This window comes from Mus caroli, chromosome 5 (genome assembly GCF_900094665.2).
Source record: "Mus caroli chromosome 5, CAROLI_EIJ_v1.1, whole genome shotgun sequence".
Lineage (NCBI taxonomy): Eukaryota > Metazoa > Chordata > Mammalia > Rodentia > Muridae > Mus > Mus caroli.
The window spans coordinates 17,239,691-17,266,091 of record NC_034574.1 but is presented as its reverse complement, the minus strand read 5'-3'; the positions used below and the strand labels follow the sequence as shown (position 1 = coordinate 17,266,091).

General features: G+C 42.2%; 1 protein-coding gene across 3 annotated transcripts in view; it reads left to right on the top strand.

Moving 5' to 3' along the window:
• Reln (reelin) overlaps positions 1-26,401 on the top strand; it is a 438,806-nt gene that overhangs the window by 57,470 nt on the left and 354,935 nt on the right. For all 3 annotated transcript variants that reach the window (XM_021163945.2, XM_029477127.1, XM_029477128.1), the window contains exon 2: positions 3,968-4,078. In XM_021163945.2, coding sequence (XP_021019604.1) covers positions 3,968-4,078 — 111 coding nt within the window. The remainder of the gene's footprint in view (positions 1-3,967; positions 4,079-26,401) is intronic.

Below are 26,401 nucleotides of genomic sequence, written 5' to 3'. Positions count from 1 at the left end.
GTTGGGTGGACTGGGGTCTCGGATATAGAACCCACAGGACTCTGGAGACAATCTGTATTATATACAGCTCAACAGGAAGTCTGGATTAGCTCGTACAGATGGTCATGGAGGTGGGTTATTGCATAGGGAGAAATAAGGAGGGCAAGGCATGAAGGATACAGCTGGATCAAGAAGGCAGGTTTAGCTAACCTAAGGAGGAGCAGTTTGGGGACTAGAAATGTCCTGGAGGAGAGAGAGAGATAGTGGACATTTTCTGCTCACACTGTCCATGTATGCACTTGATGCCTGCAGGATACTGCATGCTTCTCAGCCTCATCCGAGGAATATGAGACCTTACCTATGTGAACAACACACATCCACTCAGGAGGTCTCCACTCACCACAGGTGTGCTCATCTCTATCAGGGAAATAGGACCAAAGAGAAGAACACACCCAATCTGATGTAGGAAATTAGTGTTCATACTTGAGAAAAAAACGCTTACTTCAGAGTAAGCCCCTTACTTCAGAACCGACTTCAATAAACCTTACTGCATTAGTACCCAAGAATGTGAGCAACACACAGAACTGAGTTCAAAGGAGCCTTTGAATGTATGGTAGGTTTAAAAATCAGAATGTGCAAGAGAGGTACTGTGTGGCCTGGTGAGAGGGACATCTGGCCACAGGGGTTAGTGACTTTGGTGACAATCTGAAAGAGTTGGCAGACCTCAGTGCCCAAATGAATCACAAACTTTCCAGGCAGTTCAAAGATGCAGGCCTCTCAGGCTGTGAAGAACTATGCAACACCTGTGGCTATCAATGACTTGGATTTATCGTTTGGCATCATGCGGAGGGTCTTTTGTTTTATTGGGATGAGTGCTGCATTTCTGAGGACAATAGAGTAAAGGTCCTGGTACCCAGCTTTTCTCCAAGAGCATCTTTGCATTCGCTCACACAAGCATTGAGTGATCACTGAAAGCCTTAGGGAAGGAGGGAGGGAAGGAAGGAAGGAAGGAAGGAGGGCAGGCAGATACATACTGCTGGAGACATGTGCCTGTCTTGAGTTCACTTGCTCACAGCTCTGACTCAGTGGGAGTGTTCAAAGATGGGATAGCTGGAGCACAGGGGAGGGAGGTATGTAGAAGGTCCTGGCACTTTGACGTAGAGGTGCTCTGTGTAGGATTCTATTCTCAGGGAACAAGAGCAAGGCTGTGTTCAGGGACTGCAGGACAGGAAGGTGGGGCCTGATTATTTACTGCTGCATAGTATTGTGTTTAGAAGATAGAGCGCCACAGAGATACAGTGGCTTTTAATTTTTCCAATATATTTCACAGTGTCTTCCCTTTCATAAATGAGGCCTATAAGATACCCCTCTCCATTTTCTTACTGATCAACGTAGAGAGAGCTGAAGTTCAAATTCAGGTTTGCCTCTGATAGCAGATACCCTCACAGGTTCAGTGTCCTGGCTTCTGGAACCAGAGACAAGGTAATAAAGGAGTAAGAGGAGCCCACATCATCTGGGCCGTGTGCATTCGAACATAATTATTGCCTCTTTATGGACTACAATGATGTGGAGACCCAGGAGTCACTGCAGGCTAGGGGTCACTTGCTTTGAAGAATGGCCTACAGCAGAATGTTAAAATCTGATGGTGAATAAGGGCATCCTAACAGGAAGGAACTTTCCCCCCAAACCTCAGAAAGCCAGGGGACACAGAAGCAATTGAGCAAAAAATTAATGTAAGTTGAAACAGTCAGGCCTATAATCTCAGCTCTGTGGGAAGATGAAGTAGGCACATCACAAATTCAAGGGCAGTCTGGGAAACTTAATGAAATCCTGTCTCAGAATATAAACAGAGGCTGGGGGGTAAAACACCCAACATGCTTGGGGTGGGGCTAAGCTAAGTCCCCTGTCTGTCTGTCTGCTTGTCTCTCTGTGTGTGTACGTCTCTCTGTGTGTCTTTCTGTCTCCATCTCTCTGTCTTTGTCTCTCTCTGAGCTCACTGATGCAGGGGAAATCAGCTTCAGCAGGATTAAGCATGGGACTTTGTGCTGAGCAAAACAGACTCAGCCCCTTGGTTACTATATTATTCTACAGATAAGGGATTCAGACTCAGAGATGAAGTGAGTCTCCTGAGCCCTTTGCCCAGGAGTCATCTCCAGGCCAAACTTCCCCTCTCTCACTAACAGCAGTGTCACTGACTGCTGAGGTTGTTTGCTTTGTTTCTCCTTCATTGTCTTCAAGTGACAACCTGGTAACAGAGCTATAAGCTATTGGCCAGTAGACGACTTTGGGATCTGAGGTGAACAGAGGAAAAAACAAAAACAAAAACAAAAACCAGGAGAGAAACCAAATGAACAGTGTTGTGTTAATTTCAACTCTCAATACGATCTAGGATCACATGGGGAGAAAATTTCAGTGGAAGAATTATTGTGTAAAGTTGGCCTGTGGGCATGTCTCTGGGGGTTGTCTTGGTAGTTAATCGATATAATCCGATGTGTGTGGTGTCTTGAATTGTACAAGGTTGAGGAACTCTAGCTGAGCAGAGGTGTAGACTGGCAAGTACCATGGGTGCATTCGGTACCCTCTTTGCTCCTGACTGTGGATGTGATGTGGCTGACTACTTGAGTTTCTGCCTTGCCTAACCCAAAATGATGGGCTGTAACTTGGAGTTGAAAGCCATATGTACTCTTGCTTTTCTGTGTTCCTGCTCATCAGGGTATCCTGTCACTATGATAGAAGTAAAAATGGAGTAAGAACCAGAGACCTTTAGGTGATAGCACTTGGTTCTGTTCCCTATATTGCTCATTCTTAGGCTGTGATAATAATAGCACTCCCCTCACACGAATGCTTTGACAGTTAAATGAGATACATGTAGATTGCTGAGCCTGGAGCCCAGATGAGTGATTTGGATTTTAGCACTGAAATGTACTATTATTTTTATTAGGAAATGGAAAAGCGATGCATATGAGCACCCAGTACCATTCGGGAGATGGCGTGATGTGAAGCTATTTTATCATACACATGTCTTCCTTGATGCTGTATGATGATAATGTTTCAGACCATTTATTGCTACTCACTGGATGTCCTGGAGTGTTTCATTTAAACCATCTCATCAGAGTTAATGTGTAGGATGGCAGCCTCGATCTGTGCACTACCAATATAATAGCATTGCCTCCCTCTGCTCCTTCCTCCAAATGGCGTCATCGCTGTCTTATCAAAGCTAGGCAGAACAGCGCCATCCCAGCCAGGAGGAAGTCACGATCTGGCTTTAGGGTGGGGACCGAGTGACACACCCATTGATTTAATCCAGCCTTCTTCTTCTTCTTCTTCTTCTTCTTCTTCTTCTTCTTCTTCTTCTTCTTCTTCTTCTTCTTCTTCTTCTTCTTCTTCTTCTTCAGAGGAACCACACAGACCCCCCCCCCACCCTTGCAGACTTGGTTCTGAAACATAAACGCACAGTGGTCCCCTTTGTTGTTCCCAAGAGGAGCAGACTGACCATTCATGCGGTGTGACGTGCAGGCCCCCGACAAGCATCATGGGCATTTCTCTGCTCTTCATCCAGACAACACGAAATTGTTTCCCACAGTATGGAATAATGATTTTTTAAAGTGTTTTATCACGATGCCAGAAAGTCTAGGCATGCTTTGATGGCCTCCAGAGGTAGGAGTGGAGACGAGGGAAGCACGCTCTCCAATGGTGCATTACTTTCTAATTTTCAGGTAGCTTGGAAATGTGCAAATAGATACAAAAAGGTACTAAATTCAGTACCAGCAATTATACAGTTATAAGCACTGAAGTCCTGAAATTTTTGTCTCCTCTGCAATTTGTGTATGTGTGTGAGTGTGTATATGTGTGTATGTGCATACTTGTATACTACAGACAGGGCAGAAATAACTGGTTCATCGGTTAATGCCTACATCTAAGACTCCAGAGTGTACCTGCTCACTCGCACTGTAGTAGCTGAAGGTTCTCTTCCCTTCCTGTATTTCAGTTACAATTTCAACAAGCACCTTCTTTGATGGCTTGCTGGTGACGGGACTCTATACCTCGACAAGCATCCAGTCTTCTCAGAGCATTGGAGGCTCCAGCGCCTTTGGATTTGGTAAGCCGTCCTGTTAGAAGGTGCCAGGGGTTGTCAGGATTCTATACAGTTATGTCATCTGTTTTGTTTAGGAAACAATCAGTTTTGAAATTATTCAGCTTTTGTTATTATTATTAAAAGGGCAAATAATGTAAAGTCATTTGTGTATGTTTGTTCTTGAAATCAGGTGGATTGAGCTGCTGTGTAAATGCTCAGCTAACCATGGTCTTGGTAGACAATCCCCCTCTCTTTCCTTCCCTCCCTCCCTCCCTCCCTCCCTCCCTCCCTCCCTCCTTCCCTCCCTCCCTCCTTCCTCCTTCCCTCCCTTCCTCCCTCCCTCCTCCCTTCCTTCCTTCCTTCCCTTCCTCCCCCCACCTGTTTAGCACACATGGCTTCTTGGCCTGTATTATATTCCACTCTTTCCCCCTCACTGTCTTCTCTTACACCCTCCGGTGTTCCTGAGAGCCCCCCTTACTCCTCATTTATTCTCCCTTTGCCTTCTTACATGTGCATCCCATGACTGTCTAGTCTCCTGCCTCCGTCAAGGGGTTTTCCATCTCACCTCACGATCTGCTTTCTTGTTTCATGGCCTATAAATAAACCCACAGTTTTAAGTCTAAGAGTCTAGGTTCTGCATATCTGAGGAAACATACTTATTATTTTGAACCCGGCTTGTTTCACTAAACATAATGCATTTTCCCAGATGAGTCATGATTTCCCTTTACAGCCTGCATAAAACCCATTATGTATATGTACCACTTTTTTCTTATTCCACTGTTGATAGACATCTATCTAGGCTGACTCTGTTTCCTGTGTTGTGACTAGTGCAGACATCACCACGGGTATTTCTGCAGTATGCTGACCCAGAGCCATTCTGGTATATACTTAGGAGTGAATATATGACAGTTCTGTTTCAGGGTTTCCAGGAACTGCCATACTGAAGTCCGTAGTGGCTTCATGTGTTGGCATTCCCACCATCAAATGATAGTTACTTTTCCCAACATCCTTTCTGTCTCTCTTCTGTCCCTCTGTCTGTTTACTGTCATAGTGAGGATTGTGTAAACTTCTGAGCTTTTCACGCAGTTTGATAGAATTGACTTTGACATCCGTGCATCATTCAGTTTTCACAGATAGCTATTCCAGTCTGGAGGTGAGTGAAAAGTTCTTTAACAAAGAAGCGTTACAGAATGAATCCGCAGTAGTTGTTAAAATAATTTAATTCTGTGGGTAGTTATAAAAGCATGTCACTTAATACTTAAATTACTCAAGTACAGTGTTTTCTCTTAGACCAGAGACCTGGCAGATTACTTCTGTGGAGAGGCAGAAGGCTACACAAGCGTCACTAATCCCCGAGGATTCCCAATTTGGAAATCTCTGTGTTACCCATATGCTCCAGTCACATCAACATGGGATTAAATAAAGTATTCAGAATCAAAAATGCAAATTTAATATCTGTTTATGTAAGACCTAAAATCATTGGTCTTATGCTAAAATCATAAAACTATAAAGTGCTTTCCTTGTGGGGGGAGGGCCCAGTAGAATTACACTATCCACAGCCACGTGAGCTCATGCTACTTAGTAAGTATGTTCCTCTGCAGAAGCCTGTGTCCAGGGCACCAGGGCTGAAGCTCCATCACTGCTCTGCTTACCCGAGAAGGTCCTTGGCCTTGGGGTTTAAAGGAACGCAGAAGGCACTTCATTGTCATGCTGGGTTTGATATTGGGCATGTGTTCAATAGAAAAGATCCCAGGCAAAATGTTAATCTGCTGACACCTACTGTTTTAACAATTGATCATTTGGGAATCTCACACCATGCATCCAGATCAAACTCCTCTCCTAGTCATCCCAAGTCCTCCCCTACCATGTATCTCCCCTCCCCCAATCCAAACCAAAACAAAACAAAGTTCGTTTTGTGTTGATTGTGTACTCACTGGGGCATGGTCAAACTCCTCGTGGCTGGCCCCCAAGGGAAGGTGAGTCTTTTTCCACCTCCACCCCTACCAGAAGCCATCAACAGTGGAGAACAGGCCGGCTTGCCCATGCCCATGCTACCACAGGTGCCACAGTACAGCTGCTGGCGAGGGTCAGAGCCAGCTCGCCTGTGCACACAGACATCAGCATGCCTTCAATGGACAGCACAGACCACATGGTAACATGGGCCACAGAAATCAACATGGCCCTTTAGCTGTGTCAGGACCATCCACCCACTCATGGCCCCAAAGGCTACATGGGCCGTGGGCTGCAGTGTGGCTTCAGTTGTGTAGACATGCCACTCATATCCAGATGGCTCCCTGAGGAAGCAAAGCCTGAGGACATCACCCAAGCATCTGGCAGTGGCACAGAGTGTATACATCCACCTGGATCTCAGCATTCCTCATGGCCTGGGGCAGCAGCATGGATCAAAGATAGGCATGACCTCTGGTGGCATCACAGACCACAGTGGTGCTTCAAGGCGGTTTAATCCAGAAAGTGAACCTTTCCTCATCTAGGTCCTCACTGCTGCACTCTGTGGGGGCAGTACCACAGTGTGGTTGGCTTGTTCAGAGTCTGCGTCTGCAAAAGCTCCAGGCTGCTGCCACCACTTCACCAACACAGTGCTTCATTTTCTTGCGTTCCCCGTCTCTCCATCCTGCATTCGTCCATCGTCATTGTGCCCGCAGCCTGCACTGTGAACGCAGGCAGCCTGGCTAGCTTCTGCTGCCAATGCTGTGAAGACGGCAACCTCTGTTGTCTACTTCTAAGGCTACTTCTAAGGCTGTACTTGGACAGAAATAATCTTCTTAAGTATAAATAGTTCACTTATTTCCTCCCACTCTTTTTGTGCTTCCCAGAGATGAAGGGTCTGCTTATAATTGTGTCTATACTTTGTACATAAACGTTACCATTTCATTATAGCAGAACTCATAAGCCTGGCTGCCAGATTTAGCTGATAAAAATTTAAGACAACGAGGTCAATGTGAATTTTAGAATAATATTTATTTTAAGTATGCAATGTTTACACTCCAGGTTCTACCCTAGTACAGTCAGTTTCAAAAGCTCTGGAGTTGTGGTTTATAACTTTTACAGCTCCTTAGATGATTCTTCTTAGTTTTTAAGTTAATCAATTAAAAATGTTTTTGTAGTCCTAGGTAGCCTTCTAAGTTACTTTCCCGTCACTGTGATAACAAACCAACCAACCCATTACTAAAGCAGCTCCCGAGAGGAAGCGTTTTCTTTGGGCTGTGATTGGAGGAAGTCCTGGTGCGGAGCCTAAGGTATGCAGACGTTGTGTCAGCCTCAGGAAGCAGGAAGGGCAGGTGCTGTGCTCCACATGCGTTCTGTGTGGGGTCCTCTAAGTGCTCTGTCTGAGACCCAATCCCACAGGTGAGGTGGCCCACTTTTAGGATGGCCCCTCTGCCTCAGTTTACCTAATCAAGAGAGTACCTCACAGGTATGCCCAGAAGCTTGCCTTGCATGTGATGTCACCCAGGCTGTTCTGGACTCCTGGCAATGCTCTTATCTTAGCATTCCAAACATTGGGAGTACAGTGTCAGTGGTCAAGCTGGAATGGCACACTGCTGGACTTTCTACACACAACATACACACACACACACACACACACACACACACACTTACATATACTATATATATGTGTGTGTACGTAATATACATACACACATAACATACATAAAACACAGAACACATCTGCATAGTTCTAGGATTACTCCATATGGGGTGAAACAGAATCTGGGGTAGGGTGGGGCAGGGGAAACTAGTAGTCATTTCTCAAAAACAACTGAACTGCCCTGGGTGATTTTAATGACTATTTCCACTAATCTAGTAGATAGACAGTACTTAAATGACCATATACAAACATAAGAGCAAGTAGAGGGAATTTATGGAATATGAAATTTAAAAGAATTTCTGTTTTAGAGTAGCTGAAGGATAATGGCAGGATGAGGCTAAAGTAATATGGTATTTATTCTTTGATGCAGAACAAAAGAGCAAGAAATTACACTGAATGCATAATTTGTCATTAGTCTCTGACTGTTTTGATGGAATGATGAGCGTGGTTTGCTCTGCATTTCCTGCGTATCCTGGGATCAGTCTGGGATATGTTTAACTAGCTGTGACAAATAAGGCAAAGCATATAGCTGGGCTTAAATAGATATTCAGGCAGTCTTTTTCCTACTTAGAGTTAATTTTAATTGTATTAATTACACTAAAGTTCCAGCTACTCTCTTGAATATCAAATGCACATCAGAATAGCCCAAATTAGGCCATAATTATTCTTCAGATACCGTTGTAGAAACATGATTCTACTAACGTAACTATAGCCTTTTATGCAAAACCAGAATTCTTTAAATAAAATGCATGCCTCACTGACCAAAAATAGACAAATGCCTAATAGCCAGAAATACATTAAAACACTAGCCACGCGGAGATGGCAGTAGAACAGCGGTGCCTGGTTTGAAATGCCTCCTTCTGCTTGTCAGCCAAAGAAAACACGCTGCCCTGGGGAAGTTGATGCTTAATTATGGATTTTTCTTTGTGTATCCCAGAAAAAAAAATAAGAAAAGCATTTCCCTTTTGTCATTGGCTTTGAATTCCAGCACAATCATGTAAATCTTCAAGGCCTATTGTAGTTGCTCAATGAAGGGATATTTGAATATCCTTTCATATAAAATTGTTCCTTTGCCAGAGCCAAAATTCATTTCACTCAATATTTAATATTCTGGCTCTAAAAGCTAGAGATTTACTCAATTTTTGATATTCTGGCTCTAGGAACTGAGAAGCAGGCTGGCACATCTGACAGATAGCGACTATACTTGTAGCTAAGCCTCTATAAACTTATCCTCCTCAGCCAACACATCTGACATGTTAGCAGTTGTTCCATTAAATGTTTAGAGTTCCTAGTATCTTTCATTACTCTCTGGTTTTGGGAGGTACTAATTAGGCATCTAATCATCTAAGTTATAATACTTAAAATGGTAAGATTTGATGAAATCCAAGTTTGGGGGTTGGGAACTCTAGTAAATAGATCCTGAAGTATGTTCTTAGGCTTTTTTTTCTCTTAAGAATTCTTAGAATCGCTTTAATCAATATTAATTGGTGACTATAAAATAGCTCTAATACTACCTTTTAAGTATTATCATTGGCAAGGCTCAGACATGTCAGAAAGCACAGAAATCACTGGGGGCACCAGCCCAAGCTGGGCAGGGAGCTTCAGGAAGCAAGCAAGTATATGGTGGATAAGGGAGTAAGAAATGAGCAGATAGGTGGCAGAGAGAGGGAAGAGGAAGAGAAGCCAAGTAGTTTGTGTGCTATGAAGAGAGGTGGAACTGGAGATGCTAAGGCTGTTGTTGTTCTTGCTCCTTGGGAAATGGTGAATTACACTGTCCATCAATAGAGCCAGTAACAAACACAAGTGCCAGTGGACCTATGCTTTCTTCCCATGAGAAAGCTGACCACTGTATGAGTCACTGTGCCTCCCAGAGCTGCCTCCTTGCCCAGGAAGAAGAGCAGGACTGCACAGTGGACACCACAGCTGACCGATGCCTGGCTGTGTTGGCTTCTCATCACTGGCCTAGCTGCTCATCTCTCTAGTTGGCTGTGGTTCAACCATGAGGCTAGATGACTCCATGTTGAATTACAGTTTTTCTGCACCGTGTTTAACTTTGGCCAGGGATTGATTTCCTTTGGAATCTTTGGGTTGGACAAGCCTTTAACCATCCAACTTCAAAAGATGTCATTGCTGACACAACATATATAGGCACCACTGTGATGAGCAAGTGCGAGACAGAGAGGTAGACGAGAGAGACAGAGAAGTGTAATGATCTGTGCACTGTGAGGAGAGGCAGAACTGGAGATGTGAGGGTGGTGAGGCGGGGCCTGGTATGAGTAGCCTGGGCTACCTGAGGCCCTGGAGAAGTCCTAGCCCATGCTGCTACCCAGGGCACTGTCTGGCCCATGAGCCCTGCAGCAACAGGGTTCTGTGTTGCTGTCAGTTGCATGTTGCCCACCACCAGAGGCCATGTAGACGTCTGAGGGCCGAGCAGAGCTGGCTCCACCCCTTACCAGCAGTAGCACTCAGGTGGGCTGGTCCCTCCCTTCACTAGGGATGTATAGATTAGTTAGCCCCTTACAGCTGCCATAGACAGGAATGCTGGCCCTACCCCTTGCCTGGGCAAAGTGGGAGTGTGGCCCTGGTTGCACAAGTATAGGAGAGCTAGCAGGCAGACCAACTAAGCTTCCATCTAGGCCCAGATCCAGGGCTTAAGAGTTGGCCCACTCCAATATCTATCTCATCTATGAACTTCTGGAGCCTGTGAAAGGGCAGTTCCTGAAGAATTAAAGCTGTAGAATCTCCATGACACAAGGCAACAACAGAATATCTGAGAGGACTCCCAGTGAGGATCCAGCATTGATAGTGTAGCAGAAGCCAGAGGCCTGGAACCAGACCAATAAATAACTCATTCCAACAAACATTTCCATGTACTCTGTGACACACTGTGACATACTACAGCTTCCATGATGAGATAATTTTTTTGGTTTTGTTTTCTTTAGGAGGAAGGTCATAAGGATGCAGGATAAATATGGAGGAACAAGGAAATGATTGAGATTAGGGTACATGATGTGAAGTTCACAAAGAATCCACTAAAAATGTTAAAATATTAGATTAAAAGTTCTTAGCTTCAGCCTGGCAGTGGTGGTGCACGCCTTTAATCCCAGCCCTCAGGAGGCAAAGGTAGGCAGACCACTGAGTTTAAGGACAGCCTGGTCTATAGTATGAGTTACAGGATGGCTAGGGCTGTAAAGAGACACTTTCTAAAAAAAATCAAAGTTTTTTAACTTCATTATTTGACTTTTAGAAACTATGATTTGATGCTAAGTTATATTTACAAAACAAAATGTTTGTTTTACGACAGGCTTTGGATCTATTACATTGGTCTCTGGTTCATAGAAATATCTGCTTCCTCAGTGGATTTAGAGTTAATGCCAAGGTTCATTGCTTCAATGCAAACTTTTGTTACTATTAAAGACAGAAGGGTCTGTTAAGTTCACTTCTGGCTTTACTTCATAAGAGGATTAAGTAGAACTCTGTTACAACTTTGCAAATGGTCACTTGCAAGCCCTTCTTCCACCAACCATTAGATAAAATCAGTCAGTTCTAACTGTTTTTGTCTGGGTCTGTGAACCACACACATTCTGGATATGGACAGACAGATATTTAAGGTCTACTATTTATATATAAGAATAAAATAGCCACTAGCAATTTTATTAGGTAGGGCCCTGTGTGTTGGGCATATTCATTTGCTAGCCAAAACTAAGGTAATACTTTACTCAGAAAGATTTGGTTACATTTATTTTGTCTGTGTTATTATAAAGTGATACAAAATAGATGTAACATAAATATCACTGTGTAATTCAAAGGCATGACCTTTTATTTGGTACAGTAAATCATCTGTAATTAACAAGAAAACTCTAGGTTAATTAAACAAATTAGTCAGTGGGACAAGAAGCAGTGCTGACAAGAGTCGGCACCACGATTAATTTTCCCTGCTTGCTGGGTATTAATCCAAGCATGGCTTTATTCATTACAGTTGAGTATCTCAGGGGCTATTACCATCATCAAGGGAAGAAAAGAAAAAAACCTTATCTGGTTAGTATTTGACATATCAAAAGGAATTCGGAAACTTTCCCCAACTCCTACATAACTGGAAAAGCGTTTACTAGAGGGTGGGTATGATCAATTTAAAGTGGAATAATTAATCAATACATTGCCAATACGAATGAAAAGGGCATGAGAACTGAACTGAGGTGGATGAGTTGAGAAGACTGGTTTCCTGTGGTAGTTTATGATATGATCGCTGGTGTCGGCAACTCAGCTGAACAACTGTTTGTGTTGTTTGTTTGCTTGCTAACTTGGGTGGTGTGGTCACCTTCCACAGATCCTGGTGTCTTCATTTGAAAAAATAAAATTAGAATAGCAGAGTGTCCATGTAGGCTTATATTTTAGAAACCTACTTTAATATGGGTTCTTAAATGCATTAACCTCCCTTATCACCCACTGACCAAAGAGAGGGGAGGAAGATGGTTAATAGAACAAGGGAGACATACATGGACTTGTTTAGAAATAGTTCTTTGGGGCTAGTCCAATCTTCATTGTTAACAGTCCAGTCCACTAGCAAAACACCAAACGAGAATCAGCAGCAGCTGCTCACTCGATCCAGAGGAGGCCACAAGCCTCTACCAACCTATCTGCATGAGTCTACTGAAGTCGGGGGAAGCCGCTAGAACACCACCAGAAGTTCTTTGGAGTGTTTATCTCTATGAAGTCATGACAAACAATGATCAGTGAAGAAAGCAAGACAAACCAATACCAAATTGTCATCAGCGAAGGTCAGCAAGAGCAAGGTGAACCCATGCCAGAGCATTGTCAGTGAAGAACAGCAAGGCAAACCAACACCAGAGAGTCATCCAATGTCTTTGGGGTTATACTCTTTCCAAACATTATGTGTTCTCTCAAAGCATCTGCTCCAGAAAAACATCACATGCCTTTAATCAGACAGCTTCCAGAAAACAGCACGTGTCTGTTCTCAAGGAGACATCCTCCCATGTGTCCGCTTCAACAAAGTATCCCCTCCTAAGACAGCTTCCAGAAAACACCAGGTGTCTGTTCTCAACAAGACATCCTCCCATGTGTCCGCTTCAACAAAGTATCCCCTCCTAAGACAGCTTCCAGAAAAATACCACATGACACGACTGAGTCTCCAACGAAACCAGAAATTCCCACTCTAGGCTCATAATTCATGCAAGTATTATGTAGATTAAATGAGATCATCCATTCAAGAGCCTATTATATATTCTATGCTCAAAGTCGGCATTATCTAAAGACTATTAAAAGTGAGAAGTATTTCTTTGAGAAAAGTAGCAGATGTTGACTGTTACTGATTTTTTTTTTCTTACCTGAAGAATTTGGGGCAGAAGTGGCCATCAGAGAAAGCCAGGCTCATCCAGCTGACATGGACATGTGAGAAAAGAAGGTGGTGGAGCTCAAGTGGCATCTGAGGCATGAGGCAGAGCAAGTGTGAGGGCTAAGGCCAGGTCTTCTGGTATCAGTTCTCAGATGCTCTGAAAGAATTCAGGATCTGACAAGCTGGCTCAGTGACTGAAGACTCCTGTCATTAACCCTGACAGCCTGAGCTCTGTCTCCAGGACTCACGTGGTAGAGAGACAGCCGAACTTTATAAACTGTCCTCTGAGTACCATTTGCACAGTAGTACATGCCTGCCCAAATCAGTAAATAAATGAATAAATAAATAAAGTCTATAAATAAATAAAAACATGTATGTATGTATTGTGTATGTATGTGTAATAATGAAAACCAGAATCCACATACATAAATCCACATAAAATGATACAGGTATCATTTTAAAATATGTGTTTTTATTGCTTTCCATTGTCTCTACAAGATTTTTCAGTTGATATCACTATCTAGAGTCCTCCATAATAGTTCAAAAGAAAAAAATATATCCATAGGCAGTCACTCTGCAGTTCGTTTAATAGGAATGCAGATGTTCTGGTGTCCTAGGTAAATAGGAAGTGACTCAAAGCCCAAGGAAAAATTAAACACAGTCGATGCTCCAAAAGAAAGAAAGAATGAATGAATGAGTCTATTACAGTCCCAAGGTCCAGTCAGAAATCCAGAGTCATTAGTACAGATAACAAGAGCTGGATCCCTCCAGTTTACAAGTTCAAGCAAAGGAGGTTGAGGAAGCAGGCAAACCTGACTTCTGATGACGTGGTCACCTCCTCCTTTTGCTCTTCAGCTGGAGGTTTGCTATCTTTCTGGTAACTTCCAGTGCCTCCTTGCCCTCTGCCATGTCCCTGATGGCCTGGGGCTCAAGGAACCAAGGAGGAATCCATAATGTTTCAGTGGATCCATTTGCAATGACAGATGCAGACCCCTTCCTGACCTTCCTCTGGGGAAGTGACCTTGGTCAGCTAGTGGATCAGCTTGCTTGTTTCCCTCTGCAGTAAAACCAGGGAGGGGAAGAGCAAGAGCATGGGCCTGTGGCTGGAAACACTCCTACAACATAAACGAAATCTGAAATGATAGTTAAGGATTTATGAATTAACTATAATTGATGAGTCAAAACAGTCACTTCCAGTAGTTGGACTGAGGAATTAATAAATCGATGAATAAATTGATGAATCCTTCCTATACCATTAGATGAGCCATCAATAAAATAAGTGTCTCTCTGTGGGATGGGAGAAGGTTGAGTAATTTTTATAATAACAAATTTAGTTCATATGAAAAAAAATCCCATAGCTTACCAGCTGGATAATGATTTTCTATCCTTGCGTGGTAGTCTGCGAATGAAATTTGAAAATCTGTAGAGTTCTATCATGTCCTTAAAAACTGATTGTTGGTCAAGGGAAGATAATGCAGCAAGGATCAAACTCATATATTGCTGACATTGGGTCATCCCCGATTTACTGAGGAAGAAGAGAGAGGTAAGCAGTTAGCATTTCCTGCCGTACGGTGTAAATAACTTCACTCCAGAGGTTTGTTCTCCCGAGTGCTGCAGTGCTTGTAGGAGACAGTTTAGTGAGGAAAATCAGTAAGGTTAAAGACAGTCAAGGACCCACTTGGTATACAAATGCCTCTGTTAGTCTGTATTCAAGTAATTGTAGGGTTTGGGAGAGGGCTGGGACTGTTGTTGTGGTTTGGAGTTCAAGCAGGGCTTCTCTATGTATCCCTGGTTACTCTGGGATCTACTCTGTAGATCAGCTGGTCCCAAGCTCAGTGATCCACCTGCCTCTGCTTCTCAAGTGCTGAGATTAAAGGCGTGCGACACCATCACTTGGCAATAATTCCTTAATTGCCTTCCTAGATAATAATATGCAGTGACTGCCCAATGCTGCCTTTCCTTCCAGAGTTTTGAATAAACTGGTTAGTGCACAATTACAGATTTCTCATCCTGTGTTTCAGGACCATGTTTAGGCAATGGAGGATATGTATCTAAAGCAGACTCCAGTGAGGGAGCTAAGGGAGCTGTCACCGACATAGCTGTTAGTGTGTTCTCTTGATTTTGTCTGAATTGGGGAAATCAATCAACCAATCTCTCTTTTCCTTCTTTCACCAATTTTAAGGTTTGATTATCTAGTTTATATTCATTCAAGGAATTAATCACCCCTTTCTCGTGACTGTTATCCTCCTCATCTTAATTATTTTGATAACAGTCCAAATTAGTGCACAGAGTTGAACAGGGATCTTTGCCCTCGTCTATATGCTTTTCAGGATTCCTTTGGACCCTGTCTCATACTTCATATAAAGTTCCTTCTTCTGGGGCCCAGGGGTTTTAATTATAAACAACTCGCAAGCAGTCTAGTTTTGATTTTTAACACTGTGCTCCTCCTTTCTTGAAAAAAAGGATGCACAAGCTAGACTTACGGCAAAGCCTTCCTTGGTGTCTGCCCATCATCCTCACAAACTCCTCTGAGGGCCCCATGCTCTATGCTCATAGCTGACTTCGCTTCCCTGTCCAGGAGCTGGTGATTGACTGCTCCAGTTGGCAGGGGAACCTGGAAGAATGGAGCCTAAAACTGAGGCAGACTAAAGGCCATGTAGCAGCCAACTTTATTCAGAGCACCAATCTATACTCCAAGGGTTAAGAGCAGTCCCATGAGTAATGTGTGCAGTCACGAGGATAAGACCCATGTAGCAAAAACATGTTTCTCCATAGGGGCATATTAACATTTAATGGAATCTGTTACATTTGGGAGTAACATGAAAACACATTCCATGTTTCATGGTTCTGTGAATTGAAGAAACTGAGGTCACAAGACTCTTGTCTTGCTTTCTTGGTGTTTTCTCACAAGCAGTCAGTGTTCTCTCACAGTACTCCATTCTTGGACTGGGTTCTGACAGTAAATGACTTACAATACTCGGGGATGAATTTGGCTACTTCTTTCCTAGCAGTCGAGTCTAAGAAAAGTAGAAGATTTTATAATGCTATTAATTCTTACAAGTAATTCTAGAATTATCTTTGAAACAAATATGGGCATGTGTGAAAGTCAAACCTTGGCACCAAGTAGGGAATATTTCTGGATGCAATGCTAGAATTTGAAAATAGGGGCGAGCAATAAAGTTACCTCAGCAAATGAGTGTCTGCCTCCTATCCTGTCACCAGTTTTGCAGTTCCTATCCATTCTTGTGGTACTTGTTTCTGCACTTAGCCTAACAGAATAGACACGTAGGCGAATACACAGCTAAATTACTGTTTTCAGGACTCGGAGTGTCTGAGTGCAAAGATGCTTGTTAGAGTGGGAGTTGCCATTTTGGAAAACAGAATAGCAGGAATTGTTAGTGTCTTGGTTGAAGTTCAGATGGTGCTGCCCCGCCTACTCCTCTTCCTACATGTTTTCATACATCAGAACCATGGTGTTGCTATTATCTAATTAATTGTGTTATTTCTGGTCCTTTTGCAGCAATGTCTCTCTCCATACAAACTTTGGTAAATAGCAAATTAAAGGTGAGATAAATGTGGCATCCAGAAGGCACTTTGCTGGTCCTCTATCTTCATTATAAAATAGTTATTTGCATCATGGGAAGAATCTTTTAAATCCTGAGTGACCCAATGGCATTTATAACAGTAACAACAAAAGTAGAAAAATCTGTTCCTAATAGGAGAGGAATTCAGCTGGGCTTTTGGTTTTCTGTCTCTAGAGAAAAGGCCTGATGACCAGGTCTAGAAAAATTGTGAGGCTGATGAAATTGACCCCCACCCTGCTAGCCTGGCCTTGTTTCTGTCTTCATTCTTGTCTCCTTTTCAAGGACACACTGATGTCTTGTCATATCTTATAAGGGACTTTAAAGTGATGTGTAAACAGTAGCTTTCCCTATACAGTGCTTCTTGCAACCGTCAATGTCTTGTGATATATTCATAGATCCATTGTGGGAAGAAGGTGAGTACTGCTTTTAAAAGCTTGGGGTATTGTAGATTAATAACTTAAGCAGGAATCCTTTAGCATGTTTTTGTTTCGATAAAAACATCTCACAAGGTAAAATGTACTGTTCTGTATCCAGTTCAGTGATTCATGACAAGGTCCTTGCTGTGTAAGCATCATCCCTAGTTTGAAAACATTACAGCCTTTCTCAGAAGAAATCATGTACCCCCTAAGAGACAGTTCTTCAATAGCCTGGCCCCCAGTCATTGGCAGCCACTAATCTCCTTTTGGTTTATGAATTTGCTTCATGTGCAGTAGCTACACAGTCCTGTAAATTCATGCAGATGAGGTGTTTCAGGACTGGTTAGTTTACTCACATGTTTTCAAGGTTCATCTACGTTGACACTTACTTAAGTACTTCATTTTTACTTATGACTGAATAATATTTCATCCCTGGATATTCCATATTTATTTATTTAACTAGTCTGTTAATGGATGTTTTGACTATTGTGAATAATAATATTCCTGTGAACCTTCATGTACAAGTATTTGTGGTTTGAACATATGTTTTGAATCCTTTTGGCTGTATGACTGGGATTGAACTTCTGGGTCATACAGTAATTCTGCATTATTTTAAAGAGCTTTCCAGCTATTTTCCATATCAACTCTGTCTTGCTTCTTTTCTTTTTTTTTTTTTTTAATTTTAAAAACTGTCCAGCTGTTGCCTATAGCAACTGCATCTTTTCATTTCCACCAGCAGTGTGTGCAGGCAAGCTGCATCTTGCCTCTATCCTTGCCAGCACTTGCTATTTTTTGTGCTTCGGTTGGATTTGGTTTTTAGCCACTGCTGTTCTCATAGTTGTGGAATGGAATCGCACTGTGGTTGGTTTCATTTTGTTAATGGTCTGAGGCTCAGCATCTCATGTGCTTGAAGTTATCTGCATGTCTTTGGAGAAAAGTCTGTTTAGGTACACAAACCACTGTCTAATTGGACCTTTTACTAATTTGTGCTGGCATGAACTTCTTTTATCTCCTCAAAAACATCTAACACACAGAGCCACTTCTCATGCAACATGTGAAGCGCCCTTTTAAGGGGAGATACATTGTGCTGAATTGGTTGGTTAGAAAGGATGGGCTGATACTAGAAGGTTAATACTTTTCTTCTGTTTTCTGGGCTCTGAACAGTCAATAACTGTGGATATAATTTTTAAAAAATATTCACTACAGAGGTGAAGAAAAAGTTCAAGATTGGGCTAAGGCTTTTCCTCTCTTTTACCTTTTACACAGCCAAATGAGCAACCATTGCGCAGAGCATGAGTAGAGTCCCAAAGGCACAGAATAGAAGACAAGTACCCAACACATAAGAACAAACATCCAAGTTTCTAACAAGATCACACACTTAGAATAGTATTAGATATCATTTTAAAACTACCATGAGTGACTAAAATCGCATGCATTTCATATGAACATCAATGCTAGAAAACAGGTGTTTTTGCTTTTTTGCTGATCTGGGTATCTTGGTTTCATATCTAAAAAAGAAATATAAAGATTTTAGTTCTTTTGTGTGTGTCCATGTCTTGTGTGGGTGTGTGAGTGTGAGTGCACACATGAGTATAGGCAACCATGGAGGCCAGAAGAGGGCCTTGGATCCCCTAGAGCTATCTGATGTGCCTGTTGGGAACTGAACTTTGGCCATTTTCAAGTGTAGTATATAGTTTTACCTACTGGACTGTCTTCAAAGCCCACAGAAAAGTAATCTAGGTCACGTAATATTATGGTAGGATGTTCGGGTGCCATGACAGAGTTCTCTTACTGTACAGTACCACTTATTATATAAAGTTAAGCTGAACAAACAGCATTGATGCTTTTATTGTTTGTCAGGGCATTGTTATGATAGGACACGTGTAAAAGCACAGTGGTGGGGGATGACTAAGTCATGGCAAGAAGTACACTGTCAGGAATATTTTGTCTTTTATTAACAGCTAATGGAATGAAGGGTGGTTTTAAATATACCTGAAATCAAATGCAGACACACAAGATTCCCACTCATTGCTGTAAAGGCTGGAAATATTAGTGCTATGGATGAGACCATTGGACAGTGTATACCTGTGTCCAGTTACACTGTACCCCATGAAGATACACACGTCTGAGTCAGGAGAACACTGAGAGAGAGCATGGCATCCACTCTGCTTAACACATACTTGCCAACTCTCTCTGCACTCATCCACACCAAAGAGCTGAAGAAAGCTTGTTGTCTGACATGGCCAGAACTGGTGTGTCAGCCAAAACGAACTGGCTAAACATGCTTAGTGTCAGTGTTTTTATGAGTAATTAAACATTGCTTTAATTCACTTGTTTAAAGCAATCAGTCCAATAGGGATGAGTGGGCTGATGGGAGTCCTCTGTCAGGTTTTTATAGTAAATAGGGCTAGGTAATAAATTTCAAATGTCAGTTTTCAAATGTCAGCTGAGTGTTCTTCAAACATGAGCATTCTCAGTGGACCCCATGGTTGTCTTGCCTATTTTATTTAAGCAACACTTCAAGTTCTGACTTTAAACTAGAACAAGAAGAATGTTATCAGACTTGTGAGGTCTGAAGTAGTGGACCTCAATCTTCCTAGTGCTCTGACCCTTTAATATAGTTCCTCATGGTCTGGTGACCCCCAGCCGTAAAATAATTTTCATTGCTACCTTATAACTGTAATTTTCTGCTGTATGAATTGTAATATAAATATCTAACCTTTAGGATATCCTGTATCAACCCCTGTCGGGGTCACAATCCACAGGTTGAGAACTGCTCAAGTAAGGGATCTCCAACTTAAGATTTTTTAATTGGTTATTTATTTATTTATTTATTATATTTCAAATGTTATCCCCCTTCCTGGCTCTCCTCTGTAAACCCCCATCCCCCTCGACTTCCCCCTGCTTCTATAAAGGTGCTTCCAACTTACGATTTTTATTTTTCAATATTTAGCAGTTTCCTTTTCCATTGTACTTTAAAATCAGCATTTCTTTGGTGTATGTGTGTGTGTGTGTGTTGCATGAATTCCCTTGTTCATATGCAGTATATGTACATATGTGTGCAGTTGTGCTATATATTTCTTGAGCTTCCTTTCACCAAGTGAGTCCGGAACATTCTATTAGACAGTATGCAAACAAATTTATGTATTTCCACCAGTTTATTCTCTGAAATTATATTAGGAGAGAGTAAAACTTTTAAATTCAATAAGCAGATTTTGAGTATGCAAGCATACAGGCTTAGACAACTGGGGCACAAATTGAACACAAAGGCCCTGGGACTTATCCCTGTATGCAAGGCTGATGAGACCAACTTAATAGGTAAAGTAAGTGCTGGGGTTGGGGTGGTCTAATGCATGTGTGAGTACTCAGCTAAGAAGGTGATATTTTCAATTTTTTATTCATCTTTACACATATGAGTGTTTTGCCTGCTTGTGTGTCTGTGTACCACATGAATACCTGGTGATCATGGGGGACAGAAGAGAGCATTCGATTCCCTGGGACTGGAGCTACACAGGTTGTGAGTTATCATGTGGGTGTTGGGAATTAAATCTGGGTCCGTAGGAAGAGAGCTTGCTAGTACTCTCAACTCATGAGCTATTTCTGTTTTTTTTAAAATAATTTAAGATACTGGGGTTTGATTGAATCCGTGTCAATTTACAATTTTGAAATTTTGTTATGAAAAGAATCACACATCATAGTTAAATTTACAGCAGACAAACATGACATGGAGTTTATGTGCAGTGGTGTGCACACATCTGATAGACATGAGGTGTCACTATGTAGACATAAAGATGTGAATCCCTATCAACCAACATATGCATTAGCGTAAGCCCTAGAAAGCTCTCTTATGCCCCTCTCCCATTGGACTCCCACACCACTTCCTAGAGTCAGTTGCTGCTTTGATTTTATTCTATTGTAGATTAGTGTTTCTTTTGGAACTTTAAATAAGTGCATTCATTCAATATATACCTTGTTACATATTTTACAAATAGCCATTTGCTTCTGTGATCTACCCATGTTGCATGTAGCAATAGTTTGTACCATTTGTTGATGGGTAGTCTTTTTGTTTTATGTTTTTTTTATTGGACACTAGATTGCTCTTTTTTTTTATTTACTATGCATACAGCTACTATGAGCTTTCTTATACATTTTTTTGGTGGTTATTGGTTTAATTTAATTGACTGGTAGGCATTTCTAGACTGTTTTATAAGAAGCCATCAGACTTTTCCTCTGTCTGTCTGTCTGTCTGTCCACATTCACTGCCATCTTGTCAGAACTGTGCTTGTTCTGCATTTGATATTGTCACTGTTGGTGACTTGGTGGGCCGGTTTTGGTGTCTCATTGTTGGGAGAATTCCTTTCCTGTCAGACTGACAGTCTACCTTCTACACCCAAGACCACAATGATAATCCCGTAAAGCCTAACTGGGAACCAGTGAGCGTTTTGGACTTACATACAGAATGCAGGTGAGGGGCTACTTACATGGGCAAGGAGGACACTAAAGCAGCGTTGGCAGAAGTCTTCTGGCAGTGGGAATGAAGGACGCCCTCTCCATTGCCACATAGACGCTTTCCTCAGTGTGCCTCCCCCCAAGCCTGTGTACTCTCTACACATGAGCTGCATGCAGCTAGGCTTGAGGAGCAGCAGGAGTCTCAGGTGGCATCTGGTGACCCTGCCTTCTCACTCCCCCTCGAAGGACAACCAGCAGCCAACGGCTGGGCTCTTGCTGGGCTCTTGCAAGCAGGTGTAGCTGACCTGATGAAGGTGATCACCCTTTGCTCTACAGCACTCACTGAGTTTTAATTTATGGTTTCCAACTGACTAAAGATGTTGAGCACCTTTCCAGGCACTTCTTGGCAATGTCTGTCCAACATCCACTTCTTGTGTCTTTGGGTGGATAGGGAATTAAAAGAAAGTGCATTTATTTTCTGCAGCTACTGACTGTCCCACATAGGCATTGGCATGGTCCCACTCAGTAAGAAAGGCTTCAGTAGCCTTCCCCAGCTCCCCTCCTGGTCAATATTCTCAGCTGGCACTCCAGGCTGTGCACCCTCAGACTATGCTTTTCACACGGGTGTCTGTTTTTCTTCTCCTTTTCTTTAAAAATGACTCATAGAACATAATGAACTTCATTGGGAGATTTTCATGTATGATTATGGCATAGTCTGTTCATATTTGCCCTTCTTACTGTCTTGTGCTGGTCCCCTTCTTCCCAAATAATCTTCTTTCTACTTTCATACCCTTTAAAAGAAAAAAACAAAGCTTTAGATTCCATGTAGGAGAAAAATTGTTATGTTTTTCATAAGGCTATTGTAGTTAAAATGGTCCAAATTCATCTATTTGTCTGCAAATGATATAGTTTAATTTTGCTTTATGGTTGCATAATACTCCACTTTTCACTCATTCATCCATGATCAACATTTAGTTCTACTTTTACAAATAAGTAGTGTTTCTGACTATTGAGTTATGGTATTTTTAAATATACCCTGATGTCCTACTTGGATTTATCTGTCAAACGTGATGCAAACCCAGAGTTACCTGGTAACAGGGAACATCAAATACAGAATAGTCTCAGCCAGCTTGGTCTAGGGTCATGTCTGTGAGGTGTTTTGTTAATTGCTAAGTGATATAGGAGGGCCTAGGCCATCATGGGTGCTGTCAGCTCTGTCAGATGTGCCTGGGCTACGCAAGGAAGGTGGCTGAGCACTAGTCTGGACGTAGCCAGCAGGCACGTTTCTCCATGGTTTCTTCTCAGGCTTCCCGTCCTGGCTTCCCTGGATTATGGGCTGTAGTCTTTGTTCTCCATAAATTGCTTTTTGTTTTGTTTTGTTTTGTTTCAGTGTTTATCACCATGACAAAATCAAACTAGGACCCTGGGTACTGGTCCAGCAGGTATTTAGGTTGGCAGTGTACTTTTCTTGCCTATCCTTGGTCTCAACAGTATCTTAAGATTTGTAGGAGTTTTAATATTTTATAAATTCTAACCTACCAATTTCTTTCAGAGTTATGTCTGTGTGTTGTGTCCATGAAGCCATTGCAATATAAATAATTGTTATTGATAGCTCGTGAGCTGGATGGTGTATTCTAGCTGTTAAAATGCAGTTAACTTTAATTATGCCACCCTGTGGGTGAGTAAAAACCAGGTCCTGGGCTTTACCTTTCGTGTTACCATAGGTTTCCTTTTAAGCATTCTTGTCTTTGTAAACATACACAGTCAGTGCCCTTTTCATTCTATGGCATTAGCTATTTACATGTGAAAGTTTTTCATCCCACGTGTGCAAGCTTCTAACTCTCGTGCCACTTTATGAACTGAAATTGCTTCAGACCCCAGGACTACTCTGGTGAGCCAAATGGGCTTCAGGACATTTGCTTCATACCAGAGATACATGCCAGAAGCCAAACAGATGGTAAACTAGGCAGAGATGACCCTTGGTGTTCTCATTAGAGCAGTTGGGGAGATTTTAACAGGCCCCCATTTGCCTTATGCTGTATTTAATAGCATTGAGCCGCCACCTCCCCTACCCTCCCAGTTACAAGTCAACAACCACCATGTATATTTGAATAAGGATTATCAAACACAATTTGCCCAGAAGATGTACAAGCATCTAAAGCTAATTAGCCAAGTTTAAATAATCACAGAGTCCTGCTATAATTGGAAAGAAACACTGTGTTGCTTGCCAGTGCATAATCACTAATTAACAAGACGATAAAACAACCATGCAGTAGTCATATCTAGAAGACTGTTAGTTAATTAACAGATGAATTGGTGCCAAGTTGACATTGGTCTCAAAGTTCACAGATGAAGTTCTTCTGTCACATAAATACATAAATATGCACATTTTGTAAGGATGCTGCTGTTGAGCCGGAGCAGAGCATGGGTGGGGTGAGCCTTCGTGGTTTGGCTTAGTCTTCCTATGGTTAAGGTCATGGTCATTATCTTAAAGAAACAGTGCTTCTTTGGGTCTGTGTACTTGAGACACAACTGCCGGTTGCTCAATGTTGTTTGCACACAGCATTTGAAGCTTCCTGAATTTGCTTTTATCTTGATCCTAATAATTGTCTGGGCCATCTTAGCCTTGAATTTTCCTGATAGAACTGGGCCGTGACCTCTGCATTTCTCCATTTATTAGAGTCAGGCTTGACTGCATAAAATGGGTAGCAAAAGAAAGATCGCCAAGGAGACTAGGAAAGGTTGGCAGCCAGCTTTCTTTGCTTCTGTTAATTCAGGAGGACAAGTTCTTCACAAGTATTTGAAAACATACATTAAGCCTTTGTGCATGAGACCGAGATAGTCTCATGTAGCCCAGGCTGGCCTCAAGCTTGCTGTGAAGTTGAGGACTCCCTTAAGCTTCTGATCCTCTTACCTCTACCTTCCAAGAGCTAGGAGAACAAGTCTGTCCCACTATGCCCTGTACAAGACACGTTTAAAAGTTAATATTGTACCTAAAGAAGCAGACCTTTAAGTTTTTAATAAGATCCCTTTAACTTTCCATTTATGCTAATGGATGAATTCTATTCATTATTCACTTGTAAGAACATTTGAGAGTATTAAAAGTTACATTTGTTTAGGAAGGCCTTTTACTTGCTAGGCAAAGACTTAAACTTCAATTGTTTTTATCCTATTTGTGCAAAATATTCGCTACAGTGAGTAGAATGTTACAAGTCCAAAGCTGCTGCAGATGTAGAAGCTTTTGGAATAGAAGATGCTAAGTTGCTCAGGAGAGATGAGGTAGAGGACTCAGAACAGTGGCTGGAAATCAAACACGCTCATCCATTTCTCTGTGAAATAAGGGTGATGCATAAAGACGAGTTTGCAGCTGGAGCCCTTTGTCAGTTGTACACACAGTTAACACACGGAGTGTTCTGGAAGAGTTATTGAAGTGGTGGTACTTAGTAAACCATAATGTGTTGTTTTATAGTCAGTCCTCGGCTGTATTTGAGGATATTTGTTTTTAAATTATAGCATGCAAATCTGTGGAGTTCCAGGAAGTTGGTTCTCTGCTATCAGGCTGTCATGCTTAGCAGCAAGTATCTTTTGGCCATTGAGCCACCCCACCAGCACCTGCATACTGTTCCTCAAAGGATGAAGGAAGGAGAAACCTGCAATGTGAAGGTCTCGCTTTGTGTTAGTAGTTTACTCCTTGGATTGAAGTTAGGAAACAGTCAAACACACTGACACATCACTCCTCTTTGTTTTAGGGACAGTGTACTGTCCTGTCATTTCCACTTAACATGTCAACATGTCGGGCATTATTTCGTGAACTTTAGGCTCATGTGAGTGTGTATTTGTGGCTTTTGGCGGCAAAATAGTAGGGATATGCTGTGCTCTGCACAGTGCCATCAAACATCCCCCCTTCATCAAGCCCATCCAACACTGAGTATCTGCACACATTGGTGTGCATTTGTGTTTAGATATCTGCATGTATTAGATCTTAGTCATGTAAGGTTTCACCTTCCTCAAGAACAAAGCTATGTATTAATTTGTTGGGCTACAACACAGATAGGATGGAAGCACAGTTCCATTCTGTGGCAGTACAGCTTTGGGTTCACTAGCCAACGATCCTGTGCATTGAGAGTGTGTGAGTACTCCCTATGGAGGTGGCCAACTGTTCATCAGGAGATAGACACAAAAGGGTCTTCAGCCTTCGGCCTTCAGCCTGGTGCTCAGGTTCCTGGAATTCTAACCCTGTGGATTAACCTCAAGCAGTCTGTATGTTCTTGGAATCTCACAGCAGACTCTTGACAACTGCATGTTGCATCCCTGTATTCTACCCTCCTGTAGGGGAGGGCCATCTGTGCACTCAGCTTAAGGGAGTAGAAAGTAGACCTTTACTTACTAAGGCACCATCTTTCTCCTTTCTTGTATCCCAAGTCCCTTCCTATCTGTCCCCCTTCTACAAAAATCAGTCATAGAAACCTGTCTCCAACTGTCTCTTCCAAAATTCTTTTAGTTAGCTCAGAACTAAAGGCATCTTTGGGTAAGCTTCCCTTTCTTGTTACCAGTCTAAATATAGGTTAATGGATGGCCACAAGGCTATTCTGAAATGCATTGTTTCCCATGAACCTGCCTTTCTAGAAATGCCAGTGCCATGGAAAATGCAGTAATTTCAATTTTAAACGCGATACCACGTAATTACCATGCCTGGGCATGCAGAAGAACCAATTACAACCCTTTGAGAGATTTGCTGCTTTATTGTGTTTGAAGCTGAGTCTTGCTGCATACCTATACTGGCCTTGAACCCAGAGATAGCATAGAGACCCTTCCGCCATCGCTTCCCAAATGCTGGGGCTCAATAGCTATGGAGTGAAACTATGGAAACAGTTGTATTGCATTTGCTACTTGGTATTCATTCTCTCTCTCTCTCTCTCTCTCTCTCTCTCTCTCTCT